Raw genomic sequence first — 21,930 nt, forward strand, 5'->3', positions numbered from 1 at the left:
GTTATGCAAGCTGGTGGTTCCACATCTTCTGGGAAGTTACAGTGTGATCCACTGCTCAGATTGCTTTTGTTGGAGCATCATTGAAAGCACATCTGCTGTCCTCTTGCTCGTCCTTAAGGAGGTCTGTTTCGGGAGCATGTATGTGTCTGTGAAGTCCGTTCGTACTCTTCCTTTGTAGATTAAAGTTCTTGTTATCAATTGCAGTTCTCCACTACTGAATTATTAATTCTGCAGTGCGAATTCATTTTCCTGCTGTTCATTGACTTTTGTGCTTGATTTATTCTGCGCAGTTTGAAAGTGGAGCATGGGAATTTTGGCTGATGTTAATGGGTCGTGCGTGTTACCTCAGTGGTGAATAAATGAACTTTTTTAATTGAGAAAAAGATGCCCGTCCTTCAAAGGACTTGCAGTTTTCCTGATGAGAAGTAGTCTGTAAACAGAATTTATCCTCAGAGGTACATGCTGTTATTTAACAAGTCTGGGGTGGTCAGAACAGCCAGCAGAGTGCTTACCATGTGCTCAGGGGGCAGTGCTGTGGGTGGTGCAGAGGGAGATGCAGGGAAAAGCTCATTTGTTCTTCTGCTAATATGGCTTTATAGCTGCATGCTGTCCTGGCAGAGAGTCTGCCTTTGATTAGAAAACCACCTTTGGTGGTTCTTGTAGGTACTGAACAGCCTGCCATGTTTGTTTTTTTTGTGTGTGTGCTTTTTTCTGCAGGGAGCTAATAGGAGGTGGACTGCAATCTTTCAATAACCTTCTGTTCAACTTGGAGTATCGTGGTTCAGCAACTGAACAGATGGATAATGGAGACTGGGGCTATATGGTAAGTGATCCCGAGTGAATGTGTGTGTGCTGAGCAGCACAGCTGGGCTTTCAAGATCTTGAGGTAAGATTCCTTGTTGATCTGTCCTGTGTGGATCGAGGCTTCACAGTGTGAGAACAAGAGTTGTGCATGTAGTAACAGCTTGCTCACGTTTTCTGGAGTGCTTTGTCGTATGTGCCATTTGTGGGATGTGCTCATGTTCATATAGCCTAGCTAAAATCAGCAAGAATTTAACTGATGTCTTAAGCTCATTGTTACCATTTTCCTAACACACACAGACTGAAAACAGTTTGTGCTTCTTGCCTATAATTTTAAGGACTTTCTTGCGTTATTTATAAGGAAAAGATATTTTTCCTTTAAACCTTGTCTTAAATCAGACAAATGTATCTTATTTTTCTCCTGTTCTCATTCTCTAAACATTCTGCTGCCGTGCATATGTCGCTTTTTTTTTTTTTTTTTTCCACTGTCTGGCCTCAGTCCTGACTGTTAGGATGGTGGCCAGATGGGATTTATGTTGCTTTCTTCTTGCTTCCTCATGTACTATCTGGAAGCTGATGCAGACTGGTTTGGTGCTCTGCCCCCTCTTCTACGCAGCATGCTAATTTTCTAATAAATGCTTCTTCTGAGAATTAAAAGCTGGAAGGCTTTAGTTCTCTTGTTTTAATAATTCCTCTTAACCAGTGCATGGATTATTTTGATTGTGAGCTCTTTGTCTTGTGCCTAAACTTGTACTGTCTTCCTCTTTTGAGGGTGCAAAAGTCTTAAGACTTGTTCAGCTGATTTGCTGTTATTCTTGAATGAGATTTTGAAAGCGAGGAGCACTGATGGACCTCATTCACATAAACTTGTTCTTCAGGAAATGTCTCTGATTTCATTTCCTCATCTGTAAAATATGAAAAAACTTGTTCCTCGAGTGCAAAAGTGCCTTCTGTGACAGTAGCCCTGTTAAGATTTCTAAAGCATTCTCAAAATGTGCTTTCTAAATGTTGTTATCCTGTCTAGCTGTGCCTTGTTGCTAGGCTTGGATTTGTTCAGGTTTAAACATCACTGAAAGACTTCAAATGGGAGAAGTGAGGTTCCTTCCACAGCCACCAGTTCTCAAGCAGTATTTGCCATGTGCCTTGGTGAACCTTCTTGTCGTGGCTTGATAAACTCTGCGATTTCTCTCTTTCTAGATGACTGATCCAGTCACGCTAAATGTGGGTGGACACATGTACACGACATCCCTCACAACTCTCACCAGATATCCTGACTCAATGCTTGGGGCCATGTTCAGGGGAGACTTCCCCACTGCCAGGGACTCTCAGGGCAATTACTTCATTGACAGAGACGGACCACTTTTCCGTTACGTTCTTAACTTCTTAAGGACCTCAGAGCTAACTTTGCCACTGGACTTCAAGGAGTTCGACCTACTTCGGAAGGAGGCGGACTTCTATCAGATTGAACCTCTGATTCAGTGTCTCAACGACCCCAAGCCTCTGTATCCTGTGGATACCTTTGAGGAGGTGGTGGAGCTTTCCAGCACCCGCAAGCTGTCCAAGTACTCCAACCCGGTGGCTGTGATCATCACGCAGCTCACCATCACAACGAAAGTCCATTCGTTACTGGAAGGCATTTCAAACCACTTCACGAAGTGGAATAAGCATATGATGGACACCAGGGACTGCCAGGTTTCCTTCACTTTTGGGCCATGCGATTACCACCAGGAAGTGTCTCTCAGAGTGCATCTTATGGAGTACATCACAAAGCAAGGCTTCACGATCAGGAATACCAGAGTTCATCACATGAGTGAGCGTGCCAATGAAAACACAGTGGAGCACAACTGGACTTTCTGTAGACTGGCACGAAAAACAGATGACTGACTCTGACTCCACAGGAGCCGTTTCAGTTATTAGTGACTTAATTGAACAGTAAAGCCAAGAGAGTCTGGATTTTGGCTGACGTAACACTGCGGGCTTTTTTTTTTTTTTATATATATATATGAGTATTTATTGTTTATCATTAAGGACTGGAGAAGTTTCATTCTCTAGCAGTTCTGTCCTTTCATCCAGAATAAAAACATGCATGTGCCTGTTCAGTCAAGACACCTTTTTGTTTGAAAGAGGGAGTCCGAAGAATCAGTACAGGAGGGTATTTTGTGTCATTAACACAATTCCGACGCAACTTAAAGTGCTAAAATTACCTCAGTTTAAATGGTTTCTAATCCATCTAACCCTGTGCCACTGGGAGCAAGAAACAAATGGAATCTAAGAGGCAGATGGCGAAAAGCTGCTATAGACTAATTTAGCTTCTAAATCAATAAACAGTATTGTAATATTCTAGGAAAAAAAATCCCACCCTTTAAAAGTACTTGATAAGTACAGTTTCGTACAGTTATGACAACTGTTTCTTTCTATGCATATAAATCAAGCAACCAAATACTATCTGTAGCCATGGAAATATGATTAGAAATATTTATATTGGATTCTGAATGCAAAATGTCCCTGTGGTAGAATTCATATTTTTAATGCCTGGTGCAATATTATTCCCAAGTGTAATGCCTGCCAGCAAGAAGCTAATAAAAATGTGAAATATAGAATACTATCTTGTATTTTTTGTCTTCTAGAACTCTAATACTTAATAAAAACCCCAAAGGCTGTTGTTCAGCGCTGCAGAATTGCACAGATGCTCTGCTAGGGCTCCATTCTCTTTCACTACTGACATACTTTGTTCCTTTTTGTCTTAACTAGTTGATCAAGCTGTCCTCATCACAGGAAAACAAAAGTGTTTGGAAAACAAGGCATTTTGACCAACAGAGGGATGGCAAGGATTCGCACTTTCTGTAGAGATAAAGGGAACACAGCACCTAAAAATACTTGTAGCTGCATTGTTATCCCATTTGAATGATCTGATAGCTGCTTATATCACATACGGATTTTTATATATGTAATACAAATAAGATTCTGTGTCTTTAACTGTAGAGTGCTGTTTCTGATATGTTCAAGTCAAGGAACTGAGATTCTGTGTTCTTACCTAATTTCATGTAGCCATTCCTGCTTCTCTTGGCCACTGCGTCAGTGTTACTGATACAATTTCTGGTTGTGTTTTAACTTAATTCTCTTGAGAGTAGAGATTCAATGTTTATTTTTACTGAATGGATCACGTTCTCCCTTGAAGTTCTTGTCACAGTGGTTTCTTACCACAGCTGCTTTGCTTCCTAAAGTGTGGAGTGTTGCTATTTGGAGATGTCAAAGAGGGATCAGGGTTCCTCAGGATGTTGCAGCCTTCTGAAGCCTGGGGCCTTGCATCTCAGCTCTCAGTCAGAAGGCCTGTTTGAAGGTATTTTCCTCTGCCCTATTTTATCTCCCCTTTTCATGCATTTTAGGGGTTCTGACTTTTGTATTAAGACATCGTGAAAGCTTCATTCTTCTGAAAGCAGAAAAGAAAGGCTGAACTGATGAAGTGCAGCAGAACTGCTGGTAAGAAAGTATCTGTGTTGTCACTGCATTATAATCAGTCACAAAGTGTTCCTTGCAACACTTAATTTACTAGCAAATTAATGAGGGGCCTGGATCAGCCTCACCTTTTCGTAATATCAAGTATAATAACTAGGGAAGCAGTATTCCAAATAGACTTTATTGCAATCAAAGATTTATCAAAAGACAGTATGAATGACTCTGTTAATGGGAAAGTAATCTTTGCAGGCAGGAGTTGACATCAGCTGTGTGTGATTCTTCATGAGCCAGAAATACTTGATTGCTGAGTAAGTTCAGAGCTCTTTTCATTCTCCAAACAAATACATTTTCTAACATGCTTCTTGATCTACAAGAATAAGTTGTTCCTCAAAAGCAAGGACCAACGAGCAAGCAAACAACAAAAACAGGACTATTTCTGACTAGGCTGCTTCAGAACAGTGGGTACCACTCAGAGTTGTTTGGCTTCTTTCTGATTAAATGCAAATGGCTGGCTAATGATTCTGTTTCGTACTTGTCGCAATTGCAACTGATGATTAATCTCTGATTAATAATACTCATGCTTCATAAGTGCATTGCTGCAGAGAGCGGGTGCGACCTCACTTGGGTCACAGTCTTCATAATTTCGATAGCTTGTTGTGAAGAAGTGGCTTCAAATACTTTTCATAGGCTGGGCTTATCTGTTTGGAAAGAGAATGTGGAAGGGAATTAATGGTAGTTAAGGAGGAAGAGCAGGTTATACATTTGTTTTCCTCATCTCTGAAATGCAGAAACTAGATCATATTAAAAAAAGCCACAACAGTAACCAGCTATGTGCAAGGTCTCTTCCCCTGTAATGTTGCACTGTCCTTTGTAACCAGTACACAATACTTCTCATCCCAAATGTGACAGCATACTATTTAACTTCAAAAAATGTGCTTCAACTGGAACGTTTGCTAAAGGCAAGCTGTAGTATTTCAAAGGAATTGCTGATTACCACAGTAAAAATTTCACTTAAGGCAAAATGAGTTTTCAAACAGAGCAACAGCCATTTGCATCATGAGGGATTTTACTTTTCTCCACAGTATGGATGCATTAAGAAGTGAAAGTAAAATCCTAAAGACAAAGGATGAAATTGCCTAATTTAACATTTATTCTCTTTCTGGATGAGCATATTATTAAAAAAAAAAAAAAAGTACTGCACTTGGAAAAAGTACTGGTGAATGGAAAATATCCCACAGTTAGTGGCTTTTGCAGCCATCTAGAGTTGTTCCATAGTGTTAACCATGTAAACATGCTTTCGTTTTAGTTTACTTTGTGCAGTGTTACTTCACTGTCACACATCTAAATCAAAACCACACTGGTCACTGGGGCTGGTCCAGCTCCCTTGCTCAAGCTGTGGTTCATTGCCATCTAGCCCACAAGCTACTTCCTGCCTGAGCTAGGGCTATAGGAGGAATAATTCGAGAATCAGGGTTCACTGTTCAGAGTGAGATAACGACAGATAAGATGTCTTACTCCAATTGCTTATATCCACATGGCTTTTCTTAGAAGAAAAGCAAACAATTTCTGTTCTGGCTCATACAGAGTTTGCCTGGCTCTAATCCAGCATCCATACCTGCTTGTTGGTCGGTGCCTTCCGAGCCCACTCGTAAAGCCGCTGGTAGACCTGTCCGTCGTAATTGCCAAGTGCAGAATTCAGGCTCTTGTCCGTGAAGTCAAAAGCATCCACTAGTGGAACAGCATCCTTCCTAAGGAGTAGATGAAAAAAGATAAATGTGGAAGTCAGCTATGCAAGTTCCTTCATCTGAAACGCTTGTGCCAGTTTTTCCCCTTGTCTGCGTTGCACAGGAAGCTCTGCTTTGATTCCTCAGAGACATGTTCTTTTAAAGCTCTGAGTAAAAGTCTTAAGCTTGTTACCACTTTAATTCTGTGATTAGTTCCAAATATACTTGCTTGGTCCTGTTCAACTCTTGGTTATGGTGTGTTCCTGTTTCTCTCCAGGTGACCTAAGTAGGATTTCACACACTTCTCACTTCTCTGCATCAGAAGCTAATCTGCTCTTAACAGCAGTGAGTAGTGAAAAAGCCTTTGTGAGTGCTGTGGTAAGTTAAAACCTTAGCATATCTCAGAAGCCACGTTAGTTAGTAATGAATGGTGTTGAGCAGATGCATCTGATCTGGCTGTAGTCAGAACTGTTTAGGTACCTGTTGCAAGTCAGCCATGGCAACAGAGTAGGCTATATTAGTGCAGCTAAAGCAGACTTAGCAGTGTATAATAAGTTGTTGTAGCTGTTTCCTTTAAGTGATGTTCTGACTGGGTATTTTCCTGCTTTTGCTTTGCTGCAAATGGTATAGCAAGGTTTTCTTGCTTTATACCTCAGGATTTCATGTTACTGAACTTTAGTCTAGTAATTGCATGGGAGCTGGAATCTTAAATGTATTTTGCTCTGAAAATGAGCTTTGTGTAGATGTTTTAGTCAGTTTCTAACGCTGCCAGGCAATGAAAGTAAAAACTGAATGAGGTGAATTGACTGAACATGTTGCCATAGGTACAGCAGTACCATTTTATATTTAATGCACAGAGAAACTGAATAGCTGTGATCTTCTTGTGCAAGAATGGCTCACCGAATGATCCCCAGGAGCTCCAGGTATGATGCTGTGACCATGTCCATCTGAGCTCCAGTTATATATCCATCATGCAGGAAAATTCCCGCATTCGAGAAGATACCATGTAATGCAAACAGATCACAAAGATGTTTCATAATGTTCTGGATGCCGGCCGTGTTCTCAAGTTTTTCCACAGTCTCTACAAAGTTTTTCACAGTGATGTAGTGGCAGTGAGCCTGGAAAACAAATACAATCAACAGTGAATGCACCTCTAAACACTTTTAGTAGGCCAAGTGACGCAAACGTTCTCACAAAGAACATAAAACCTTTTCATTTCACTGGCAGTTTTCCAGCCTGTATCCCTTGTCTGCTGGTTGACTAAGCGTTCTGCTTTCATGTCTTACTAAAGCAGTAGAGGAAAGGATTGGGAGTGTAAGCAGTCAATGCTGGTATGTGTAAACTCAAGAAATCATGGCAGTACTTCACATAATTTTGATGAATACCCCAAAGATTTTTTTGCATGATGGAAATGCATTGGAATGTGCTTGTGTCAATCTCTACCAAGTGAATTTTGGTTATATATAGCAGAAGAAAAATCTCTCTGTTGGGCTTATGGTATGTTGGAGTCAGTGGCTATATGGCTTCAGCTCTGAAAACGTCGTCAGTGGAAGGACAATCCAACTTACCTCTTGTTTTTGCTGTTTTAAGTAAACTGATGATTTCTGGGTCAGACACTGGCAGTATCTGCTCACTTACAGAAATACTAAGCTCAGCACAGCCTAGCTCCAGAGTGAGTGAAACAAGATGACTCCACCTGTTTGTGGGGGTGACTCTTGTTATGCTGATACTCCTCCGAGTGGGCAGTGGTGTTGGTGTCTGCACGGCTTCATTCCTCTGCTCTACATTTCTCCTCCCAGCTGTGGGTGTATGCAAGGCACACCTGCACTGCAGCGTGGTCAAGCAGCGTGGAGGTCAGCGCAGACTGCAGAACCTGCCTGAGAAGCTGGGTGTCTACTCAAGCAATTAAAATCTGTGGAGACTGCAGCAAAGCCATCACTGGTGTCTGAGCCACCTGGCTGAAAGCTGGCAGGCTTTTGTTCATAGAGCTGCCAGGGCAGCAATGAGTCTCCAGAAAAAGCAAACAGAGTAGAAAGCAAATACAGAAGCACCCCAAGAAAGCAGCAGGCTGTCATGGTTTTAAAGCTATGGTGGAGGCAAGATTTTGTTACTTTCCCTGAAGTATCCAAGAAGCAGTGGGGGCCCAGATCCCCTCTCTGTGTATTAAGCTCTTTGGAAATAGTTTCCTTCTAAAGTGCCTTGCTTCTCCTCCTCTTCTTCTTCTGCTTTTTTTTTTTTTTTTTTTTTTAATTTTCTTTCAGTTAGGCTTACAGCATTGATGCTTGCTGCTTCCGCTGAGTCTGTGTAATTGAAAATCAGGAGTGACACAGCAGACAGGGGATCACAAATAACGCTGTTACTGAGAACTTGTAGTACCAGCCCACTTTCTCATTGAGTTCTTGTTTGAAAAGATTGACTGTGCTTATGAGCACGATAGAATCAATACTTCTAATAGTTTTGAAACAATTTCACTTTTTTCTGCTGAGAAAATTTGGCTCATCAAAGACTTCATCTTATTGACTGAGTAGTAGGTGGCTGTTCCCTCAGGCACCTTCCTACTATGGAATCATCTAGATGGTATTGCTGCGTTTAGGTATGTGTGGGGTTCCTCCTTCCCTTGGGGGACTTCATTCTCAGTCCATTTAGGTTAGGGTTGGTTCTGGCTGAAGCCTAGATTACAACAAGATGTTTTTCATTAAACACTGAATGAGGCTGAAATAAGCCATGGATCTGTTTCAAAATCTTACCCTCCTCAGTTTAGGAAGGAAGGGAGACTTCCACCATAATTGCAGTCAAATTGCACATAACCACATTAAAAAAGAATTTTGCTTCCTGGAGTTACTGAAGTATTAGTGATGTTGGCTTTCCTTTATATTTAGGGCCCTTCTACCCTCTTGCTTTCTTTTCTGCTCAGTTCTATATTAACTCCTTGTTTTGGCAAACTAATACTGTTGTCCTGATCCTATTTCAGCTGAAGGAGAGCAGATTGCCTATCCAATCTATGTGAACTAGGAACTGCTTTTAGGTCTCTTATTTGACTTTACTACTTTGATTTCTTCCAGCAGTAATTAAGACTGCACTTATCACCACTCTTAATTATTATCCCTACTTTTATCTTTCCTTGTGAGAGCATAGATTTAAAAAAAAAAAAAAAAAAAAGCATGTTTTACCCTTACGATGGCTCTTCCAGCTTTTAGAAGGATGGCACTGGGGAGGCTTTCATCTGACAGCCAGAAATACAGACTGCTTGTAAAAAAGATGAGCATTAGCTGGAGATGGTATGCTCTGATTGCAGGCTGTGGAAGGTGCTGGTGGCAGCTTTTTGTTTCTATCCTTTAGCCTCTACCTGGCCTAGTCTGATAGCCAAGTCTTCAGATCAGGATTTGTTTCCTAGTATGATTTTCTACCACAGTGGGGCCCGGATCTTTGTGGTGTCCCTTGTATGTGGACACACATCATTAAAAAGCGATGAGATGTTTTTAGGCTAATTGTGCTGTTTCCATTACATACTGTATCCTAACAACAAATGTCAGATGAGCACAAAAACGTTGCTAACCTTTGCAGCCTGTACCAGCTGCACTGTGCATTGGTTCCACGCTTCGTGCCTTTCGACTCCTGACTGAATCAAGTCCTGTAGTTTAGCTGCTGTGCTGCTTATCAGTCTGGAAAATTGGAAACAAAATCCAAAACACATCTGAATATAAATATAGCAGTCCACAATGCACTCGTTTCATACTCAGACTTGTGTGTGATCACATGGCAAAATGGCATTTTGATATTTAAACTTGGTTCAGTATGATGGAACTCTTATGGAAAACCAAAGTACAGATCAGGCAGAAGCACCCACACCATTCAAGTACTAAGGGATTTCTGCCTTCAGCTTCCATTATAGTTTATTAGAGGCCTCTAGAGATTTTCTTAGGTTTTGTTTAGGGAGAGCTTGCAAAACAAAAGGAACCAATAGTAATATTAGACTGATGTTACATTGTTTTACTGTCTTTCTAAACAGAGCTTTCACCAAAACTTTCAGAATAATGGCTCTCCTTTTTGTCACCGTGACTGACTGCAGAACTGTGCATCTGTTTACCTGGTCTTCAGAGATGACACCTCTGTGATCCATAATTCTTACCAGACCATGTTCACTGCCAGTCTTAATTGTGTTGAATAGTTGAACGAGTAGCTGAAAAACTACAGATGGAATGAAAGGCTCCGTGATTGCTGTGTTATTAATTGAACACAAACATCACTCTCTCAGGCAAGGGAGATTTTAACTTGTTGTATAGAATGGCACAAAGTCCAATTGCCTAAAGGTTGGCAACTCGCTAATGTGATCTGGGATTTACTTGAACAGTGTCATCAGCTTTGTATAGAATCAGCTCTCTGTGGAATACAGTTTTTATGTAGCACATGGCTTACGAACGTTTGATGTTCTGAATATGAAAGTTTCCTATTAAACATCTGCCATGGCTATTAATCCTGTGGGAGGGGTTAAGTCTCGCTTTCCGGGAATAGATGGTTCCAATTCTTATGGAATTTATTATTTTACTTCTCTTTAAAGCAAGGAAGAAGCTGAGCTCTTCATGTATTTCACTGACCTGATTGCTGCATGTCGATAGGCCTCTGTGTAAATGTCCGGGCTGAGGAAATCCAACTTGTCCTTGGCAGGACACTTCCCGGGTTTCATTGCAGCCAGATAAGTGACAGATGGTGGCACGGGCTGGCTGGCACTAGCTGCTGTGAAGCACTTAATCAAGAACCTGGGAAGAGTGTAAAAATCAGATCAGGCCACGCTGATGATCTCCATAGCAAATAGCCAAGCTAGAAGTGAGGTGGGGCCTCCCTGGGTTGGGTGGGAAATAATCAGGTGCAGCCTGTCCCATCAGCCGCCCCAAATGGACTAAGTGATGGGCTTTTGTTTTGCATGCTATTTATAGTAGCCTGATCTGTGATGGGTCTTGGATACCTTGTCTGCTGCATTTAATGCTACAGAAATCTGTAGTGATGAACTTTTAGGATGGAATTTCTCAAGAAGAGGTGATAGCGAGTGCAGAAGTGTATGCATACATGCACAGAGGGATGTTGTAGCACCTTGGTCTGTGGGAAGTATGCTGGTTTTCTCCTTCTAGTAAAAGCACACGTTATTAAAAGCTAAAGCAGATGTGGTTTCTTTCTCCTGGATTTCATCTACTATGGATAATCACTCATTTGGTGTTCCTGAAGCGTGACTCACCTAGAATCAAATCCAGCAACTATGCTTTCTCTGAATCAAAGACACTTACTTCACCAATATCACATAATGTCTGTTGCTTAGAAAAAAGAAACTGCAGGACTTGCATAGCAACACTTTTGCTGCACTGCTGGGCAAAGAGGAAAATTAGTTTATGCAGAACAGCACCTGCCTGTGTCCCCAAAACCTGAAATAGAAGAGAGTCCAATTCCCACACACTTTGTGCCTACTAGACAGAAAACTTGAATGGGTTATGGCTTGAGTTGTATTTTTAGAAGGTGCTATGAGAAAGGAGTAGCTGGTTTTACTGGTTTTGGAGCAGAAGAGGTAGAAGTTGAATAAATTAAGGGGCAAGCTTTCAGCTGAATGAATTTGAATTGTTACCTGGCAGTTTGCAGGAGCAAGATGGTGTTTTCCCCTTCATAAATACAAGAGGCAAGTATTTTAGTGTACAAGGAAGGCAGTCCACTCAACAAAGAGTAACCGTGTCCCCCGCATGCCCTGAGGCAAATCTCCAGTCCTGATGTGCAGAACTGAGTAACCATGGCTTTAAAGCCTGAAGAAAATGCATGAAGCTATTTAAAAAAAAAAAAAAAGAAAAGGAAAAAAAGGAAGAAAAACACAGTATGAATGATGAAAACATTCTAAAGCAATCCTCTGAGTGTGCTCCTAGGCATGAGATCTTCCTTTGCCTGCCAGTGCAGCACCCAGTCCCCATGCTAGCCTTTGGTTTCTGCTGGGATGCCACACAGCCCTGTGTTGGGCATGGTGTGGTTGGCTTACACGTTTTTGGGTTTCTCTAAAGCAGCAGTGGCTTTGGCTGTCTTTGTTCAAAACATGTTTTTACTTTAGGCTTTCAGTTGCCAACTCTTATGCTGTCTATGTAAAAAGCTTTGGTTTTGGCTCAGAAGTGAATATTTGCACGTGTTTGTAGATGAAGTTGTGAAATACAGCTTTGCCACACCAGCTATTGGGAACACAGGCTTTATCAGGCAAACAGGCTTTATCAGGCAAACAGGCTTTTCAAGGACATCTCACTCTGCAATAGCTCCCAAAGCCAAAAATTTGGGGTGGTACAACAGATGCTGTTGCTGAGTGGTTGCAGGCCTGGGACAAGGATGCTAGATGATCTTTAAGGCTGCTTTCAAACCAAGCCATTCTGATTCTAAGGTGTTTGATCTTTTAGCACTTCAGCCCGTTACCTAGTGGTGAGAGCAATGACTGTCCAGTTTGCTAAATTACATTGAGAATTAGGGATGGGAAGAGGAGCATTACATGCAGAATAGCTGTGGGAGCTGATCCCATGGCGGCTCACCTCTGGCAGCGAGTCGAAATTCCTCCCCTGGATCTGTCTGTAACCCCTGTTGAACAGCTCGTGCAGGTAGTTGTTGATAAAATGGAAGGCATAGGCTGCTGCTAACTGAGGCAGCAACTTCTCTTGCTGGGTCTGGTAGTCAAGGATTTTTGCTTCTTCTTCCCTGCTGGGAGATAAGCATTGAAGTATGGAAAGTGTGGACACAGGCACGGCTACTGGTAGTTCACCTGAACTGCATTTTTCATTACCAAGAAGCAGTAAGTGAAAATGGATCCGGTCTGGTTTGTCTCCCTGCTCCCCGTCCCCTCCAGCTCATAAAGCTGGCAGACAAGCCTGACTAGGAAAACAGTTGTTTTTCTGCTGTGTTGGTGAACTGGGCTGTCAGGTCAGAAAAAGTTCTGCACCATTGGTCAGTACAGAGGGCAGACAGGGACTGTGTGAGAGGAAGAGGAGGAAAGTCTGTCAGGGCAGCAAGCTGGAAGGTGGTGTAGCTGAGGCGGTGGCACTGCACCCTGAAAAGCTCTTGTTTTTCAAACTGGCTCCTCTGGTCAGCAAGGAGAGTGGCAGCCCCAGCTGATGCTCCTGCAAGGCGGGCAGAGGCAGCTGTGCTCTGACACTGCTTCCTGTTCAATGTGAAATGGAAATGACAAGGTTATAATTAAGCCTCTCTTAACAGCTGCACCTACACTTGTTTTATTTTGTTTTGTCAGCAGCTTTAATTTTTTGAGCCAAATAGAAAACAGAAAAGCTTCTTGCAGCTAGAATTACTTTTTGAATGTAGAGTTTGGTTAAAAATGTACAGTTCTCTGCTGGGTCAATTCCTGAGTGTCTTTGAAAACACTTCAATCTAAATTATTTTAAGCTTTCTAAGCTTTTTATTTTATGTTCTTTACCTTTTCTGCTGTGTTCAATATACTTGGGGCCTCAACTGATGATACGAGTTGTTATAACTCAGCATGCTGTGCTCTTGTGTTTGGTTTGCACTAGAAACAAGCTGTGTTGTCATGAGGATCTTCCTGCTTTTGGAAGCAGATTTAAGAGGGAATTTAAAAAATCTATTCAAATGCAAGTATCTAAAAATTACAGAGATTCTTACCAGACTAAGAAAATTTACTGTTGCAAAATCAACTATGGATGTTGGAAGCTGTTTTAATGTTGCATCCATTAGTAAGACAGAATTAGAGTTCAGTAACTTGTCTGTTCTGACTGGGCAGTTCTGGGCAGGCTGGTTAAGGAGAGCCAGCTGTGTGTGTGAATTGCTGAGCTGTTCAGTGAGACAAGGAAATAAGCCAAAGATGTGCTGAAAGGTAAGCTGAAAAGTGGAAATACAGACTGATGAACACAGTGTCAGGTCCCTCCCCAGCGCTGCAGACTTGTGTGGCATTACCCAGGATTCAACTTGGACTGGCGGCGAACCACAGAGTATCTGATGGCAATGGTGCATGCTTTCATTAGAGGTAGAATAACTTCGTCTGAAATGAGGGAAACGCGTACTGAAGTCATGGTGAAATAGTTAATCTTCTGTGACCCACGCCTTATATAGGTGCCATCTGGCTGAACCTAGAATAGAGAGAGGATTTTAGATGTCGTCTTTTGATGGTGCAGCTTCTCCCTACAGAGAGATGTGTAATCTCTATGCATAGTGTACGATTAACATTGAAATTCTGCACTGAGTGCAGGGCTAAGTATTCCCTCGTGTGATGGATGGAACCGATTTGTTTGAAGAGACAAACTCGTTCTGCTTTTTACTTAGGTATCTTCTACCATCTCATAACCTTTGAATATGGAATTCTAGCTGCACATTTTCATTTAGGATTTGGATAACTTCTACCCTTGATAAAACTTCAGAGACTTGCATACACCTCAAAGGGAGACTTTTGTCCTAAATTTAGGCAGGTCCCAGTTGTCTCTCTGGCTTGTGATGAGATTCTGACCGGGCAATCTGTGATTTGAACACTTTATGTACCTCACAGAACTTGTTCAGCATGTTCTCTTGGGGGATGCGCACATTCTTCAGCATCAGGTAGCCATTATCAATGTGCTCAAAATTCATTTTAGGACCAATGTCTCCTGCAATTACACCTGCAGCACAAGAAAACACAGCCTATTTACTCCCGCTTGGCCCCTTTTCTCCCCATTTTGCATTGGATTGGGGATCTCAAGGGAAGGGCATATTCAGCTCTGCTTCCCCAGCATGGATGATGTTGCCAGAGAGATGCAACAGTGTCTGGAAACATTTACCTGGGCACAGTGAATGGTCCTGAAGGCTGCGGATCTGCACAATGAAGGGATGCACACCGTAGCACTTCCCATGGATGTAGAGCTGGGCAAAGGCCACGGTGTGGGTTGCTGACCTTCCCACTGTGAGAAGAGAAACAGCCATGTTCCCTTAGGACTAGGCACCATGCAAATGCTTCATAGCAGTTAATGCTGATGTGTATTGGGTATTGCTAGTGTCTGGGTCAGGGTGGGTGTGATCGACAGGTGCTGGAAACTGGAGAATGCCTAAATCTGCATTCTGAGCTGCTCTTGGCTCTAAGGACGCAGCAGGTGAGCATCTGATCCAGCTACCAATGACTGACTGAACTGAAGTTTTTCATGTGAAACACCTTCCTGAGGGAAGCCATGAATTTCACTCTCGAATTCTTCATGCTGAGACTTGCCTGTTTTCAGGGAATTCTCTGCCTGCAGGTTTTGGTCCTATTTACAAAGATTTGATTCCTGCAGAGGCAGATGTTTCCAAGGGCTTTAACAGATAATGCTGGCTTCCTTCTGGCCTTTAAAGTTGTACAAAACCCTTAGATCTCATTGCCTCAAGGTGTTTGCATTTCTTATTGAAGTCCTCTGCTGGCACCTGGACCCTCATACATGGAGCTTAAGCAAAGCAGACTAAGGAACTGAAGGAAGCAAATGAAGAAAACAGAAATATCATGCAGGGTACTTACTGTCTCCAGGCCACCACTTCATTGCAGAGATTGTTGGTGTATTCAGTATAAACTCCTGTGTGCTGATATCAAAGACTGCTGTTGTTTCCAAACCCTGAAGATAAGTTCCTTTAAAAAAATAAAAAATATCCTGGTGTATCATGAGGGTGAGCAGACAGAGGGGAAGCTGGTATGGATGTTACTGAGCTTTTGGGGTTTACATTCCTGCTGAGAACCATGGAACACTGAAACTCCCCAGTGGCTGCAGGACACACTATCTGCAGAGATCTCCGAGGCAGACTGTACTGGGGCACACTGCCTGGCTGCTGGTGACCGGCCCCTTCTACCACCAGCAACTACCTTCACTCTTTTTTCTGCACTGGCAAACCAAAGGCAAGCATCTCTAGCTTGCTGAGAAAATATCATGCTTCCCCTAGGATCCCCACCTCAGCAACATGGACAGCTTGAACTTGCATTCCCTGAGAGTGTGGGTGAGAGCCTTTCATCCTACACTAACCGTGATTTCTCTGTAGCCTTACCATGCCCCAGTTCAGTCTGGGCGTAGCTTCCTATGATCTGGTATTCAGTGGCAAGAGGAATCCATTTGGCCACCTGTTTGTCTGAGCCCAGAACCGAAATGCTTCTCATGAAGACCCGGTGGAGGAGAAATGCTACATCTCCTGAAAGCGCTCTGGGGAGAAAGCACAAGTATTTTTGCACTGATGAAGTTCCAGGGATGTGATTAATGAGGCAGTGACGTGGTGGCAGTTACTAGGCAGTACCACCTGCTGCATTTTGATTTCTGTGTTGTCATACTCAACACAATGTGTAGCGTCAGTACAGCATTGCAGGAAAAGTGATTTTTTCATGCTGGTTTTGTTCCTTCTTTCATAACACACTTTGCTTAAATGTCACTGGCTCATTATTTCATTTGCTCTTGGAGGAATTATCTGTTCTCAGGAGCAGATGCCGAGCTCCTAAAACACACCGCCCAGCTCCATCGGCCCCATGTCTTTGACAGCTTTGTGAATTCTTTGTGTCTGACTTGATGTATTTTTTTTTCTTGTGGAAAAAGATTCAAAATCCATCCTGGTAACACTGTTTTATTAGCTGGTCAGCCCTATGCTATGGGGCTGGCTGATAGTGCTTTTTAGGATGCACACAGGTCTATTCCAGAAGCTGAGTACGTGCATTCTCACACCTAAAAATAAGTGGCACTGCTATTCTCATTCACTTGACTTTACTGCAATGCTCTCAGAAGCATCAAAGCAGACACTTCTCACTTTTAACAAATGACCGTGAGCATTTTTTTTATAATGGACCCGTGAGAGAATCAGTCATGTTGAAAAAGCAGGGAAGAATATGAACAAAGAAGCAGTTAAAATGAAATTGCTTTGATTAACAGAGATAAACTTAATAAACCCCTGTCAGCCCATCCAGAAATGTTACTTTAACTCATTTCAAAGCTGGCTTTTAAATGTCTGTCCGTGATTCAGGCTGCCTGGCACCAGGACTGTGGTTAATGAGAAGTTCCTGCTTGCCTGGTATCTCACAAGAAAAGAGCTGTGCTTCCCTGCAGCCTTAATTGAGCAGAGCACGATCCTACAGGCTGAAGCTCCTGGCATGGGGGGTCTGAGGGCAGCAAGCAGAAGTGGGGTTTTTAAAATCTGGGATATTTTTCTTCGGAGAGAGGACTGTGGTAATTAACAACTCCAGGAGCTCTTGATGGAAAATTTCCCCTTTATCGGTGCCACTCACCATAGGAGACTGAGCTTAGCATAACAAATTATAATCCGGCATGTGATGAAAGACTGGAAAATGACTTTGAGCATCAGTGATGGTTTGTGAGGTGCAGGCATTGCTCTTCTGAATGAGGCTTTTAAACTTGCACCTCACCTTGATCCTACCGATTGTGTACCCCACCCAGTGGCAGGGGAAGGAAGGGGGCAGAGAGTTATAAAGTGGAGCTCAACCCCTTGCCAGGTGTTAAGAGAAGAAAATGTTTAGGAAAGGACTGTGAAAGATACTTTCCTCCATTTGCTTACAAATTAAGGGGTACCTTTGTTTGCTTTTAACACAATGTGGGTTTTCCAGATAAAGGAAGTGTCATCTTAGATTTGTCTGTAAGCCAGTAACATAAGAGAACGGCACTTCACGTTCTGACTGTGCTGAGCAGGGCAGTGAGGGACGTTGCACTGCTGCGCTCTCAGCTGTGTCAGTGCGCAACAGCAACTTTCCCCTTCCCAGATGTGCTGCCCAACTGAAAACCTGCACCTTGTTTGTGCCAGGACGAGCTGTTGCAGCTGGCCTCTCCCAGCCTTTGCTTGAGCTGATTCTTCCTGGCAAGCAAACCTTTCAACAACAGACGAGTTGTACGTTACAAAGAGAATCACCTGTAAACGTATACAGATTCAGGTCCGTCTTCGCTCCATCCCATCTCCTGCATCTTTTTTCGGACGTGAACGGCCTTTCTGACCGCTGCTTCGTACCGCTCATTCTGGCTCTGGAAGTACTGATTTTCTCTGCTAAATACCGGGTCGCTCTCGATAACGTCCACTGGAAGGCAATGAGAAGCGTTACCCCCGCCGCGTGCGCTGGTTATGAGCAGGCACACAGCGGTGCCAGCCCTACTCACCGACCGCCCGCCGCAGCCGTGTGCGCTCAGCCCCGCCGTCCAGCACGGCCGTCAGCTTCGGCACGCTGAAGGAGGCCGTCAGCCTCTCGCTGGCCAAGTCGGGGTTCACGTTGGCGAGGCCGAAGCCCTGCGTGTCCTCGGTGGTGTCCGGTAGGGCCATCCCGGCGGCGCGGTGTGTTACTGGGGCTGCAGCGGGCTGGTGAGAGCAGCGAACCTCCTGCTGCTATCGCTCAGCTCTGCGGGCAGCAAAACTACGGTGCACTTTGTACGCAAACCTCTGTGCTACTTAAAAAAAAAAAGAAAAAAGAGACGCGAGCTCCAGGAGCGTTTGGACGCTGCCCGTCCGCGTTGCGACAGTGGGGAAGGGAAAGCGAGGGCGCACTAAGAGCTCCAGGTGCGGGTCTTAGGCGTTTTGTAGCTTTACTTTTAGCACTTTTCCTGCAAGAGAACAAGGGATATTACACAAGCACATGCCATGGGTAAGGCACTCCCAGCGCCCGCCCCTTCCCGTCCCCGCCGGCTGCGACCTTGCGCTCCCCGTGCCAAGGGGGCTTTTAGCAGGGGGCCATAGTAACAGCAATGATACACAGTGCGCAGTGGGAGCCTGTGCGGATTTCTCCCTGCCTCGCCACCTTTTTACTCTCCCAAGGAACTGAAGTCCCGGGAGCTCCCATAGGCCACCTTCCTACGCCGCCCCTCGCGATCCCGAGGCCGCTGCCCTTCGGTCCGTCGCTCCGCACGGCGCCGGCCCGCCTCTCCCGGCGCTCCCGTTGCTCCGGCCCGGCTCCCGGCGCAGCTGCGCCCGCCCTGCTCCCGGTGTGGGTGTGGGGCGGCAGAGCGAGCCCTGCTGTGCTTTGTTCGGGGTTGGCTCAGAGCTCGGCATGCTGTAGTGTCCCGCCTTGAGCTGCCTTGGTTACTGACTAGCAATAAGGCCAAGGTAACAGAGATAATGTGAGACGTGATGGCCTTAAGTTGTGCCCAGGGAGGATCAAGTTGGATAGTAGGAACAATTTGTTCCCCAGAAGAGTGGCAGTGCATTGGCACATGCTGCCTGGGGAGAAATGGGTTGATCGTCCCTGGAGGTGATAAAGATGTAGACGTGGCACTGAGGGACGTGGCTTTGGGCATGGGCTGGTGGTTTGTTTCTTCAGAACTGTCCTCGTTAAGCAGTGTGAGCAGTGACTGTTAACAGTAGTTGCACAACATGCGTTTGTATGTATGTATGAACACTGACGCAATAGAAACTATACATCACATGCAACATCGTGCAAAAAATTGTCTTCTGTCAATATTCTGATTATCTGCATCTTCCAGATAAACCACGTTTATTTAGGAGCTTGTTCTAGGGACATAGGGGCTTAGGACCCAAATTCAGGAAATCATTTAAAAGGAAAGGACACACAAAGATATCCCAAAATCTCTTGCTGGGAGCATCCGCTGGGGTTGTTGGGATCCTGCATTGTTGGGTCTTGCCCTCTCTGCTCTGCCTGTTTTGGACTCTGTTGTTTCCCCACATCTGGAAGGATTTCTTTGGGCTCTGTTAGCATAGTGTTTGTTAGGACAGTGCTATTTGGACACCCCTTTCCCTTCTGGACACCTGACGCCACTCAGCAGTCCCACACTGCAGCCCCTCTTCATGCTTGATGGACACCAGGTGAAAGGAAAACACCTTGATTTTTTTCAGATAATACCAAATATTCAAGAAGATAACAGCCAAATGTTCTCCACCTGCACTGAGCACTCAGCTTCCCACCCAAGGTCTTCTGTAAGTGCCCCTGTCCCAGGCAAGGAGTGCCGATAGCGCTGATTTCACCGGTGCATATGGAGTGACAGATTGTCTCTTCTGGAGTGCATTTCCATCTGTGGCAAAATTACAAATTAATTTGCTTAATTTTTTGGAGCTCTTTGATCAAGGTTACTTGATCTGTGTCGTAACTGCTCACAAAAACACAGCTCGGTATGTTCTGATTTGTTACTGAAACTGATAATTGATGGAGTATTGTAAAGCATTCTGTGCAGCTCTTTACAAGTATCCTTAGCAAAATATTTTTCTCTTACAGGAATTTGGCTTTTTTTTTTCTGCCTGAATAAATCCTCAATGCTGCTTCTTCCTCATGGTTTTAATTACAGGCTATATGAAAAGAAGCAAATCCTGTCAGATCTTGTTTGATCCATAAGAACCATATGCACTGGATCTCTGAAATAACAGACTCTTTAGAGCATGATGGGTGAGAGGCTAAGAGCTGCCAAAGGGGCAGTGCTGTGAGACAGGGCTCCCAGGGGCTGAGACCAGGCCAAGAGTTTTGAGATGTAGTGCTGTCCAGAGGCCCCATACCTGTACTGCTGCTCATGATGTGTGATATGGCTCAGATGCTTTACCTGAGCTGCCAAGCTGAGCAGCATCCTCTGAAATGAAACACCCTGCTGGGCCAGAGGGTCTGGGGAATGGGTTAGTAGCTCCTTGATAAAGATGTGATAAACGCTCCTTTTCCCTTAATTCACATATGGATCCACTGAACATGTGGATGATGGACACTGTTTAACTAGGTATCACCTTCCCAGCTGACCATGCCTGTTAATTCTTGCTGTTTAAGAGCCAGTGTTTGAAGGCAATCAGTGAGTTTTGCTGTTGAGGCTTTGTAGCAAGACTGAGAGAAGCTGGGATCTACCTGAAGAAGAGATTTTAGCTCTACATGTGAACATCTCAGAGCATGAGTGCCCCGTAAATGTGATGCGCTCCAGCCATCCATGGTGCAAAGGCACCATCTATTTCAGCTTTGCTCTGTCAGCAGCAAGAAGATGTTTACCTTTGTGACATGGCAACTGGCGTGAGGCAGCACTGTCCTCTGGAAGAAGGGATGAGGAGCACTGAGAAGCAGCTTTGCAGCAGTACCTCCATGCCCTGTAGCCCACAACACGTGCTGGTGCCAGCTGTGACCCCTGCCAGCATCCTGACATCAGCATGGCATCACAGGACGGGTTTTGCTGACCACTGTAGTAGCACACGTCCAGAGTGTGGGGCTGAGGCTCAGCAGGGAGGTGCAAAGCAGTTCATCTCTGCTTCTCTTTGCCAGATCCACAGGAGCCTGCTGACTGCTCACTGCGCGCTTCCACTTACACCCATGCTGAGCCCCCAGATTCCGGCATGGAGCATTTGCCTCTCACCTGGGGCTTTCATGGGAAGTTCTGTGTATTTTATGCCTAAGCGTGGAACAGGGCAAACAGCTCAACAGCTATTTACAAGCAGGTTTGAAATGCAGCTTAAAGATGCTCGTGAAGAACAAGTGACACCTGGCCTTCCAATGCTGAGCTGGTGTGGGCACTCAGGAGTTGATTTTTCTCGCAGTGTGATGGCACTGTTTGTCTTGTGTGGTGCTGCAACGCCACTAACCCTTGGGCTGTTCCCAGTGATATGTAGATTGTCCCTTTAGTCACCACGCTTATTTGCCAGGAGATTTCCAAAGCTGCAGCCGCCCTCCTGCTGCCCTGCTTGGTGAGCCCACCTCCAGGGGATGCAGGTCCCCCAGCCCATGGCAGTGCCCATCCCTCTGCTGACTCCCCTGGCTCACACCTTGGCCGCATCGTGAGGATTAACCAGGAGTTAGCTGGAGGTTAGTGTGCTCCCACCACTAGGGAGGAAAGGGACATTGCTTCGCTCTGCATCACCTCGTGTGAGGACCTCTTCAGTGAATACTGCACCTTTTTGATCATGAGACCTTCCTGGGATGGGAAAACCTTTTTTGTGCCTTCTACTGGAGCAAGTGTTAATGACATGAGTAGCCCCAAAGATGTGGCTGTGAGTGTCCACCATGTACAGAAGCATCAGCCTTGGTAAGTTTTGGCAGAAG

At 44.4% G+C, this 21,930-nt stretch overlaps 2 protein-coding genes across 2 annotated transcripts; one reads left to right on the forward strand and one right to left on the reverse strand.

Moving 5' to 3' along the window:
• Positions 1-796: 796 nt before the first annotated feature.
• KCTD6 (potassium channel tetramerization domain containing 6) lies at positions 797-2,685 on the forward strand (the record flags this gene model as incomplete). The annotated part of the gene is made up of 2 exons (XM_079540273.1): positions 797-823; positions 1,999-2,685. The coding sequence occupies 2 exons, from the start codon at positions 797-799 to the stop codon at positions 2,683-2,685; spliced, it is 714 nt and encodes a 237-aa protein (XP_079396399.1).
• A 2,207-nt stretch (positions 2,686-4,892) lies between these two features.
• Positions 4,893-18,242, reverse strand: ACOX2 (acyl-CoA oxidase 2; the record flags this gene model as incomplete). Its single annotated transcript, XM_079540525.1, has 14 exons — positions 4,893-4,955; positions 5,873-6,005; positions 6,882-7,099; positions 9,538-9,643; positions 10,577-10,738; positions 11,593-11,783; positions 12,524-12,686; positions 13,911-14,083; positions 14,490-14,605; positions 14,765-14,884; positions 15,469-15,576; positions 15,987-16,138; positions 17,841-18,003; positions 18,083-18,242. 14 exons carry the CDS (start codon positions 18,240-18,242, stop codon positions 4,893-4,895), a joined length of 2,028 nt encoding a protein of 675 aa, XP_079396651.1.
• Between the last annotated feature and the right edge of the window lie 3,688 nt (positions 18,243-21,930).

This window comes from Tetrao urogallus, assembly GCF_951394365.1.
Source record: "Tetrao urogallus genome assembly, chromosome: 10".
Classification (NCBI taxonomy): domain Eukaryota; kingdom Metazoa; phylum Chordata; class Aves; order Galliformes; family Phasianidae; genus Tetrao; species Tetrao urogallus.